Source organism: Sinocyclocheilus grahami, unplaced genomic scaffold (assembly GCF_001515645.1).
Source record: "Sinocyclocheilus grahami isolate Dianchi unplaced genomic scaffold, SAMN03320097.WGS_v1.1 scaffold202.1, whole genome shotgun sequence".
Classification (NCBI taxonomy): domain Eukaryota; kingdom Metazoa; phylum Chordata; class Actinopteri; order Cypriniformes; family Cyprinidae; genus Sinocyclocheilus; species Sinocyclocheilus grahami.
The window spans coordinates 1470052-1482458 of record NW_015505381.1 but is presented as its reverse complement, the minus strand read 5'-3'; the positions used below and the strand labels follow the sequence as shown (position 1 = coordinate 1482458).

The 12407-nt window shown below is 35.8% G+C and overlaps 1 protein-coding gene across 1 annotated transcript in view; it reads right to left on the bottom strand.

Annotated features, from left to right (window-relative positions):
* Positions 1-11133: 11133 nt before the first annotated feature.
* LOC107595430 (regulating synaptic membrane exocytosis protein 4) overlaps positions 11134-12407 on the bottom strand; it is a 34980-nt gene continuing 33706 nt past the window's right edge. The window contains exon 6 of the mRNA XM_016285833.1: positions 11134-12178. Within this exon, the coding sequence (XP_016141319.1) occupies positions 11960-12178 (219 nt within the window). The 3' untranslated portion in view covers positions 11134-11959. The remainder of the gene's footprint in view (positions 12179-12407) is intronic.

The following is a 12407-nucleotide window of genomic DNA, read 5'->3' as shown; positions in this document are numbered from 1 at the left end:
GACTAGTTTAAGTGTTTATGTAGTTAATAAAACCTTACTTGTATCACACTTGACGTGTTCATTGTTTGCTCATAACCGGAGTCACTAATCATGCAGATTTACGCTACAAGCTTTGTAGAATTGTAAAGTAAGAAAGTTATTTCCCTTAACCAGGAAATTAACGTTCTTAGAATTGACAAGACAGTTGACCCTGAGAGGTCAGCTAAATATCTACAGTGGATCTAAATATTCATAATTAATTTTAACTAGTTATGATTAATTATTCATATTTCCCATGAGCTGATTCGTTACACAAAGTAGTTTCGCTTTCACAATGATTCACACAGCGCCTTCACGACATGGCGGCAGCGGCAACAATACTACAGCGAGAATAAAAGTTACGCCTTCTTTCTTTGCGCGAACATTTGGGCGGCGTTATGCAAATCTTCCCACATCATGACGTAGACATGTGGGGGCGTGTTAGAACCAGCCGTTTTAGGTAGGTGTGGTTGACTCTTAACTTTTATAAAGAATATCTCTTTGGATTTGAGACTTTAGTCTTTGCAACTTTACAGATCTTCTTTATGCACCAAGAGCTTGTAACACTCCAAAGAGAAAGGAAAAATCGAAATCGCATCATATGACCCCTTTAATCCAAGACATGTGAAGTGTGGCGGCAACAAACCTCCATCTTCATGTGGGCAATAGAGTTCCCTTCACATGGCTGTACCATTAAACTGGATGTGTAATTCTAGATAATCTTCAGGAAAATGAAAACGACAACATTTAAAATATAGCATGACAAGTCCATCAAAAAGACAAATTATTTGTAGCATTTTATCACTTTGCTGTCCTACAAATTGCTTTTGATCAGCACACTGTGACAGGCCGCAGATTTTATGCAAGAGATTTTATTCAGTGTTACACAGGAAGCAATGGTTGCGAAAGGCTAAATCTGTACGTGAAAAAGAAAAATGGCATGCATGATAATCTGTCAGATCTCATCAGACGTATTCAACAAAGCACAATCAGTGACTTCAGTCTACATGCGGTCGGGGGTCGCGACACGCTCGCGATTCAGACCTGATTGCATCTATTGATATGAGAAAAACAAGCAGGAAAGCAATAGACAAAAAAACGGAGATTCAAAAAGAGGGGGCGGGGGGTGAGATGGGTAGGTAAGAAGGGAGGGTTTATTTTAGAGCATGTGTGTCTTGAGCAGGTGCTGGCTGCGTGCTGAGAGTGTCTGAGGACAGGTTGAGTATCTGATCTGAGTCATGCACAGAAATGACTCCCAAACCACACCAGTCCTCATCAACATACATAGAAAGAAAAAGAGAGGAGGGACGTCTTGGTGTCTTTTATCACCTTTCACAGTACCTGGTGACTTTGTATTTCTGGTTTGTTCATTCAGACTCACTGGATGGCTAAATTAGTTGGGCCTTGTGGTAAAATGGCATCTACATCTTGAGTGCTCTGAGAATGAAGTTCTGGTTTAAGAATATAACTGAAATTACAAACGCCTAGCCTTACATAATTACAGTGTCAGATGGTGCTGTCTACTTTATACAATAACATTACAGCAGTATGGCATACGTTTTACAAAAAAATACTATTTTAGTGAAATACTTATACTAATTTATCTAAAACTTTTTCTACACCACTTTTTAGTGTACTTCAGGAAAAAAAAACTTTTGATCCATTGATACCTTTTGAAAAGGTTTTAAATGAATCCAACTTTTAGCAAAAATACCTCTCAGCAATATCATATTTAGATTCTATTTAAAATTTTAGTAACTCAAGTACAGTTTTCGCCATGGAAATAACCTTAGAGGCTGGCATGGCATAAAAATTTTTAAAAAAGCATATCAGTATGCATTTAAAAAATGCAAACTTCGTAAGAAGCATTTCAAGGTCCTGGAGTGGCCTAGCCAGTCTCCAGATCTCAACCCCATAGAAAATCTTTGGAGGGGGTTGAAAATCCGTGTTGCCCAGCGACAGCCCCAAAACATTACTGCTCTTGAGGAATGGGCCAAAATACCAGCAACCGTGTGTGAAAACCTTGTGAAGACTTACAGAAAATGTTTGACCTCTGTCATTGCCAACAAAGGGTATATTATAACAAAGTATTGAGATGAAATTTTGTTATTGACCAAATACTTATTTTCCACCTTAATTTGCAAATAAATTCTTTAAAAATCCTACAATGTGATTTTCTGGATTTTTTTTCTCATTTTGTCTCTCATAGTTGAGGTATACCTATGATGAAAATTACAGGCCTCTCTCATCTTTTTAAGTGGGAGAACTTGCACAATTGGTGGCTGACTAAATACTTTTTTTCCCCACTGTATAGCGTATCATGGCGCAGTACTTTTATATACCATGCTACAGAATGATACTGCATACAAATAAAGAATACCACTTCTTGGAAGTACCTTGAAGTACTGTATTAATATTATTATTTTAACTTTATAAATCTATTTATTTATTTACAATTATTGCATCTCCTTATTCGACCATGACCAAAAAAATTTATAATCTAGCTTGTGAGTTGTTTTTTTTTATATCTTGCTTGTGAGTTGATATACTGAATGAATCTGTGTCATATGCAACAAAAAAATGTAGAGTTGGTGCCTGAGAAAAAGATAAAGAAGGAATAAAAGTAGTGCAGGTATTACAGTGACAGCACGACAGGCATGCCATACCAAAGCTACTGACAAAGCACTGTAAAAATATTGTGGTGAAATATATATAGTTCAAGGGTACTTTGTGGGTCAGGTTGTCTGTTAATAGAACAGAGACTGAAATACAAAGTGACTTCAGCTGGTATATGTCATTCTAAAGTAATTGCTAGGTGGTAACCCATTATTATTAGAGTCCATTAATCATGTTTCCAAAACAAGAAAATATAGTCCTGCATTCATAACTTTATCCTGACAGGTATTGAGACCATGACTAAAAATTGTAGTAATACCATGGTATTTTTTGTAAGCATGGGCTAACTTCGATGTGTAAACATACAGTAAATAACATTTCAAAACATAAGGCTGTCCTTCACATCATTTAATATGAAATACTAAAATCAAGCATGTTTTTGCTGGTTGGCATAAGCAGAGTCAATTAGCGATACAGCTGTGTGCTAAAATGCAGGGTTGGCTTGTTTACGAGGACCAAACGGAGCGCGAGGACACTAATTGTCTCATCCAAGCTGGTTTCTAATGATACCCAAGCTGTCAAACCACTACTGCTGTGTGCGCTAAAGCTAGTCGTGCTGACATGTAGCGCTGTCAATGAAATGACTGACTACTGCGCTGGGCTAACGTCGTAGCCTAGCACAGTGTTGATTAGCCCATTACTCATGGTCTGTTAATGAGACGACTGCGTGAAAGAAGAAATGATTATGCAGTTCAATCTTTGCACTAATGCCCAAGTGAGATTAGACATGCATTCAGGTTATTATTGGAAAATAGAGTCAGCCTGTTGCATTTATTATAAAGCACATTTATTGTAATGTGTTTTTCGATGCTAATAGCTTTATCATTTGGTGTTGTGTGAGTTGTACTATACGTCTAGGACAATTGAGTAGGGTGACCATACGTGCCATTTTCCCAGGACGCGTCCTGGCCAGGATTTGTTTTGGCTTTGTTTTCCTGTTTTCATGCTTGCTGAAGGTAATGATCGAAAAGTAGTTTGACCAATAACATGCAAGCATTGCACATAATGGACCAATCATGGCGTGTGAGAAGGTGGGATCTACGGTTAAAGCGATGCAATTACGCGTACATATTAGGTGTGTTCGACTTAAAAGCAGTGCGGGTCAGACCGATCAGTGTTTGACATCAGAGTACCTTGAGAGCGTTTCGAAAGCATAACCGTCTGTATGGTACTTTGATGTCATACACCAATTGGTCTGCACACGCAAACAAAGCCAAAACCTAGATATTTTAGGCAATATAGAAATCCTGGCCAGGACGCGTCCTGGAAAAATGGCACGTATGGTCACCCTACAATTGAGTCTTAATTGAGTTATCAGCTATGTTACATTTAAATATGAAAATATAGCCCACGAAGCTACAGATAAGATTTGAGTGGAAGGCAAGATTTTCATATAGAAATTTCAGTACAGTTATTGATTGTTTTGCCTTTTAAGAGTCAGATTGGAAATGTTTGAGTTCATGGTGAGACTTGGAAAATCTGAATACAGATTTGATGTGATTGTTGAAATCTCTTTCGAAACAGTAGACAGACAAAAGTCTCAATTTGGTTTCCTTATAATTTCATTTTTGAGATTAACGATTGCAATATTAGAGCTATTATTGAGAGATCAATAAATCTCCTTTGTTATTTTCTTCCTACAGTCTTTTACGTCTCCGAATAAGTTAAATGTGAATCGTCTGAGGTTGTGAATGCCTTGCTTTTACAGATACATTAGGAGATGCTGCATTGGCCAGTCAGTGATGCTTTTAATGAGCGTTGATGTGTGTGTGTTGAGCTGCATTGTGAGCCGGTAAGTGCATCCAGCTGGTGGTGTTAGCGGTGATATAAGTGACGGTTTCTTTCCTCGGTACACTCCTCCGTATGTGAGTCACCAAAAGCCAGAGGAAGCAGGACGAGACGAGAACAATATCCAAACTGACAGTCGTTTTATTTTTGTCCCCAAAGATTCAGGGATCTTGTGTGGGAGCTAAAAACAAGCAAAGACATTTAAGAGGCGGGAATATATTTATCACACACAGATTTCTGATAATCCTTGAGCAATTAAGGTATAGCATCACTTGGAGTTATCTAGGGCAGGATTCACGTTAGCAAGTTGTATAAGGCAGTGTGAACTGGGTCTCGAGTGGTTTTGAGTCACAACCTAGATTTTTACATTACATTTTTAACATATGGCAACCCAACAAAGAACCAAAGTAAATAGGAAGTCTTTAGAAATTAAACATTGACATGTATTGATATTACTATGCATAATGGCATAACTAAGGCTGAATAAGAAAACTTTTGTCACTTTTGCTTTGTAAATTACTCTCAATTTGCATTTTATTACTGTATTTAAATCAGTTCAGCAGGTTTCACATATAATGCAGTGCAAACTTGTTCTTAACTGGTTTTGCATCATAATGCAGATGTTTGCATTACATTTTACAACTGGCGACCAAACAAAGTACCAAAATTATCATACAAAAGTGTCTTCAGACATTGAAATCTATTAATATTACCATGAATTATGCAAAATGTTTATCATATCCAGTATTGATTTTAGAAATTATTTCTTTTAAATGTTAACTTTGCAGCACACTAGTCAAGAACAAATTGGTTCTGTTGTTGGACTCGTTTTTGTCTTAATAATTCATTTCAAAAGAGAAGTCAGTGGTTCTCTTCTTGTTTTGCATAATATAGGTCTAACAGTATTATTTTTAGTTATTAACATGGCCCAGGCTGAATAAGAGAAATATTTTTTTTCTCTTATTTAGATTTTTACAAAATTGTTTATTCTTGCTGCAAATTAACCTATTTAAAGTATACTGGGTTTTATGCTGGTCCATTTTTTAACCTTGTGTAGTTTTGTTCATTGTTTTTTGACAATCATGAGGGAATGTCAAGTAATCTTTCCATGTTGATATCTGTATAATTTCACTAGCTTCTGCCTAGGAAATGTTGCAGAATTTGATTTAACATACAGCCAACAACATAGAAAATATGGATATATATTTTACTATCCTACCGATGCAGTAGCAATTAAATTATTAGTTGCATTTGATTATTTTAATTTAGCATAGCTGTACATGACCTAATCTGAACAAATCTGCAGGCCTTTTTTTTTTTGGTTTGTTATGAACCCCTGCTTTACGCATTATCTCTACAGTAACCTAAACTGTAAAAAAAAATCTGTGACATTTACAGTAAAATACCGGCAGCTGTGGTTGCCAGAACTTCACCGTTAAAAATATGGTAGAAACATTTTAGGTTTTACAGATTTAACTTAAATTCACAATAAAAAACCCTATTTCATTAACTGATGTAATGTTATTAAACCAGCATATTGAAGTACTAATATCTGTTTTAAACCACTGAAATGCTGATAACCACCAAAAACAGGTGGTGATGAGAAAGTCACATGATGAATCAAAGCTCATCACAATCAGCTCTTCCAAAAGCTGAGAAGGAAAATACTAATATATATACATAGAAGGTGCACAGTGTCATTCACACAAACACTAAACACCATCATGATAACACGCATGATACTGAAATAATGCAATAAACATTAATTTTACAACATTACACAAACAACACAAAAAAAACATAAAATATGAAGTGTCATGCAGGGAATTCTGGGAGTGTCAATTTACAGTTTTTCACTGTAAATTATGCAATTACTTTTTCGTTTTCACTTCCAGAAACCGTCATTTTAACAGTATTTTACTGTATATGGTGAATAACTGTAATTACATTTATAGTATGGAAACTTACTGATAACCAATTAACAGGTTTTTATTGTAGCATTTTTACAGTCTTTTACTGTTAAAATCACAATCCTTTTTTACAGTGTAGCTGTTTAATGGTAAACCTTATGAAAATGACTAGCAGATTAATACTCTAATAATACTAATCACCATTTTATCTGCAAAGCAGTATAAATGAAACAGAGTCGATGTGCAAGTCCAAGGCTCATCCTAAGTTTTCCCTCAGCACGACTCCTGCTTAAAATAGCTTGGCTTGCGCTTTTAGAACAGGCCTGTGTATCAATCAACAGAAGCGTGCACATGCACAATTCAACACCCAGTCTGCAAAAATAGATCATCACACTGAGTTCTGGCACGTTGAACAAAAATATGCCATGGCAGTGGAGAAGAGCATGCATTTGTAGCCGTTCCATCAGGATCTATAGGCATCCTTGAGCGGTTTTAGGGTTTGGTGAGATCATGGGTGCATCTAAAACAAGAGACGCAGTCAGGTGTGATGTCAGGAGTGATTTTGCATGGTTGGACATAGTGTGGCCACCTGTTAATCCACTGGGGAAATTCCATTAGCGTGTTTGGGGTCAGAGTGGACACCATGTGCATCCAGAGGAATGTCACACCGCCCACCTCAGAAGACACTTCCTCTTTCCATTCATATAAAAGAGCCTGGTGACCACCAGCAGCATCCAAACAGATTACGAGATTTGAGATTTGAACCTCGCCAAACAGGAAACACAACAAAAACCATGAGTACTGCTGCTGTCCAGCAAAACCGGCCTTTCAGCAGAGCTGTCAGAAAGATCAAGGTGGCTTCGACGGTGAACAGCCTCACCAAAAGCTGGCAAAGCTGGGCGAGCAAACACACCGACAAGCAAGACACGATCCCGAGCGGATGGATGCCTGATACCATCATTGAAGATGCAAAAGAAAAGCAGAAGGAGAAGAGTGAGATGAAACTCCTGGTTACGCCTCGCGTGGTTTCGGTGAACAGCGAAGAAGGTGCAGATGACCAGATCAAGACCGTAATGGTGACTAAAGCCATCACACCAAAGTGTAACGAATACGGGAAAGACCTAGTGAGCGTCATCAAGGAGAAGATCAACACCAATCAGCTCACATCAGAGGACACCAAAAACTTTCTTGGTAACGAATCTCCCACCAGGAGACGCTACTGTGGTGGGAAAGCAGGGACTGTGGCTAAAGTGCTTGGACAGAAAGAGGAAAAGACGATGGGATCCCGAAGTAGCGGTTCGGATGCAGAGGACAGTGGTCTTGGGGAGGAAGCGTCTCTGAGCGACAACAGTGATCAGAATGAGAGTGAACCGAAGAAACATGTCAACAGACACAAGGTACTGTTATCTGTACAATGCATGCTATGTTCTATTTATAGTGCAAATAGCCTAACTAATTGGCAAAAGCTATTTTCACTAACTCCGCCCAAAATTAGAACTGCCCGCTTAGAAATTATAGCTTCAGTTTAAATAGCGTATAACTTCTGTTCACACTTTGTGTGAATAGGCTGTATGACTATTAGCACTTAGTGTGAACAACTATTTTTGTTTGATATTTTTATACTGACTATAAGTCACAACAGATCAAAATTGCATTGCTGAGAGAATAAAAAATCACATAGATAAGTCACATTGTATAAGTCACATTTTATTATTAAATTCAGAAATAATGTAAAATACAGGTAAAAATAAAACGTTTATAAACATAAATACTATAAAGATGTATTGTAGTGCTCCACAAAAAAATCATTTAAATTTAACTTTATCCATAACAGAACAAAACAAAAATATAAGTTTAAAACCAACAAAAATTATAGTGCCATTCAATGCTCTATACAAATAAACTTGGACGTGTTTGTGTACTCGGCGTTAAAAGGCGAATATTAATTATAGCGCATTTTAGTTGACAATTTTTTAAAATATATTCTATGATGTTAAGGTAAGGTAAAAAAATTCCCAAAAATACAGTACCTTTTTTTACAGTAGTGTAAATAAATAGACACTGCCATATGTTTTCTTAGTTTGAATGTAATTTGGTTGTCGCTCCTTTAATAAGTGAATCTTATTCTGTTCACACTGAATTCAGTTGTTATGGGAGTGAAAACTGAATTAACTCTTGAAAAGTTCAGGTAGTGGCAGCCACATTTACATTAAAGGCACGCATCTTTTCCATTTTGTGATGTACAACGTAAAATCAAAATAATGATAAGCAAAAAAAAAATAATAGGGCGGGGACTTGATTCTAGTGATCAGTTATTGGATTGGTTAGAGGCTAGATTAATTTAAATGCGGTTGTCTCTCTTAAAATACTCACAAAATCTATATTAAATGTGTTTTAATAGGGAATATTTTGAAGGACTTGAATTGCTGAATATGAGTTTCTTGGTTGAAAACATGAGAATCACAGCTAACTGCAAATGAACACTATTCATTCAAGGTTTTAATCCAAAAATACATACAACAGTCCAAGTTTCACAGCAGCATAATGTTCCATCATAGACTCAGACATGTTCTGCCGCAATGGAATATATGTAAATAAAAACAGTGATTGATCATTTACATCTGACCTTCAAAAAGCAGCATGCTCACCCTCAACTTGATGAGTGAGATCCATCACAGCTGTGTCACCGTGGTATTTGATTCACCAGCTCGCGTTTCACAGGACGCATTTGCACGGGTTCAGATGGAGCCCATGTGAAATAAGTGCCCCTTGAAGACATCCTGAGAAATATTTAACAGTAATGCTCAGGCATGACAAGCCAGGTTGTCTACACCTTAAACAAGATCTGAATAATATATTATTGTAAACAAAGATGTTTTAAAGTCAACAAGAAATCTAAATTACAAATATACATTCCTAGTCTTATTATGCATGCTAATCTAAAGAAAAATTTTGCCTTTAAAGTGAATTATTATTATTATACTACTACTGCTGCTACTACTACTACTAAAATGATTTAATAATAATAAATAACCTCTGAAATCTTTTGCAGATGATGTCATCTAGGCCACAATAAATAACATGAACTAAATTCCTTTCTTGTTGAATGCAGTAAAATCAAATAAATAAATAATCTGTTTTTAGAATTGATAATAATATGATATGCTGAGTACAACTTTCTTGTTGAATATTGTAAAAACGATTCATACATTTAAATTCATAAATATATTTTTATATAATTTAATCTTTTTTATACATTTGCACAACTGTTAATTAACTGTACATTGATAATAATAAGAAATGTTTCATTTTGAATACTGTAAAAGCTATTTATACATTTAATTTATAAACAAATATTTCATATTAATTATAAAACTCATTTATTTGCATTATTCATTATTTATTTACACAACTGTTTTCAACATTTATAATAAAAAGAAATGATCAATTTTATTATTTTCTGTCTATAAAATCTATTTATGAACTATATTTATAGATGCATATTATATATTAATTCTAAAATATTTATTTGTTTGTTCATATACATCACACACACACACACACACACACACATATATATATATGTATATATGTGTGTGTATATATATATATACACACTCGTGTGTGTGTATAAAGAAAAAATTATAATTTTTATTATATAATTTTAACAAAGATTATTGTTGTCATTATTATTTTTTATTCATTTTTATTACAAAAATGCAAAAAAGCTATATTATATAAAAAAAAAATTATGTGTGTGGGATGCACACTGTATGATGTGTGTAAAAAAGATCTTTATTCTTTGTAATTACATCAAACAGGGACAAGATTATTCATCTGTTCCTTTGTTAGTGGCAGTGGGTACACACACACACACACACACACACACACACGATAATAAAACTCAATTGTATCCCCAAAATACCAACATCTAGCTCAATTCCCAAATCAAGAGTGCTTGATCTAATTTTCCTTGATCTAACTCTTAAAAAGCCCTTTCGTCTCCTGATAAAGACTTGAGTGCAGCAGACAGACCAACTAACGCTCAATATCTGATTCTCTCTGACGTGCGCAATAAGCTTAACGTTATGTGTTAGTTGTTGAAGATTATCAGATGGTTTCAGGATAAATCTTCTCCTAAACCCATGAAGCATCAGGCAATCATCAGCCAAATGCGTGTTTTGTAAATCAGAGTGAGCTATTTTATTCTGTATAACCATTTTCAACAGAGTAACAATACACTAATTTGTGCATCAATCAACAGTGACATTATTTTACAAATTCAAATTTACATGTAGCAATAAGGATTTAAACAAGTAGCTAGACAAAGAAAAATATCACCGCATCCCATTTTTAGGAATATGTTGATTATTTTGCCCTATCAACTTCAACATGTACAGTTGATATGGTAGATGGTTAATTAGTTACAAAATTGTGTGGTGAAAAACGCAATGACAAAAGGCCATGACTATTTACCAGATTAAAGTAATAGTAAATACAAAAAGAAAGAGAAAGACAGAAAATGAATAGAAATAAAAGCAGAATGACATTCTTGCATGCTCGTTTCTCCGCCGTACAACTGGGATTGTGTTAAGACCTCTGGTTTACAAGTTAAGGCTTTACAAAAACTACCGTGGAATGGAGATATTTGATTTTAAACATTCTTTTATAACGTCTGGAGTGTATTTGGTGTTTAAAAGCAATTATATATCCAATCCAGATTTTAAAATATCAGGTATATATCATGTCTGTTTATATCACTCTTCTCTTTAGATATTGGTTTCAGCCATTAAAAACCTCTTTCTATCATATCTATCAGCATCTTGCATCCATTACAATTTTTCCATATACTGTTAGTGGGGGAAAACGTACAATGGCAAGTCACTGTTTGGGAAAAGATAGTCTTTTTAAATATGTCTCTGCTTAGATTATTGATTCATAAAGCCTGTAGTCACCGAATATAGACACTAGCCACAAATAAAGCCACTTGCTGGCAGCATTGGCACTGTTCAATAAAGAGAACGACGAAACGGAAGAGACACGAACAGAAAAAGATCCGTGTGCGAACGGAATCATGACTCTTTTCAAACTACACATATTTTTAAGACATATATCTATTCCTGTATTGTTAATTACACAAGAATGCAAACCCGCACTTTTATTACCGATACATTCTTCTCTCTATTGTGTGTCATATTGCACGAACCCATCCATTGCAGCACCCGACACGATGACTGCACAAACGTTTACCTGTGTTTAGTTCTAAATGGAGGACGTTTCCTCATACAGACCATCACAAGCTAATGTGTTGAAAGCTAAAATAAAGCCCAGACGTCTGGTCTGCATTCTTTGACTGTCCTGAAGTCTTTTTCTCAGAGGCTGAAAAAGAGCATTCCCTCTGTGGTCAATTCTGGAATATTCCAGAAAGGTCATTTGTTCTGAAGAAATTCTAGAACATTCCAGAGGGTTCCGGTGCCGCAGTCATGCACAACTAGCACTCTTAGGATCGGGGGGGGGGGCAGTGAGAGCCCTTCCAGAGAAAAATAAATCTAGTGGAGTTGTTAGTCTTATGAGCGTTCGCAGCACGGCCCCACGGTGCTCTCCAGAGAGAGCTGTGAGGAGTGGCGGATCAGCGGCGCCATCGTGGGGTCCACCATAGAGGAAGTGGGGAAAAGCTTGTACCAGCCAATCACCATGTTTGTCAAATCCAGCTCCTCCAATAGGATGCGGGCCACGCCCATGAAGCATTTACGATCCATCCGGCCGTAGTTTCCCCAAACGATGACCTGTTCATGAGACATGGAAGTATTATGTTATCATAAGGAACAATGAAAAGTACTTTTGACTATAATATTCTACATTTTAAATCTGTTTAAAATGTTTTAAAATCAATTGAATTGAATTCATTTCAGAATTCTCAATTTTAGTTATTTTTAGTCAATTCCATTTAGTGAATTCCATTATTCTGGGTGAACCTCAGAATGGAATTTGAAGAAGAAAAAAAAAAAAAAATAA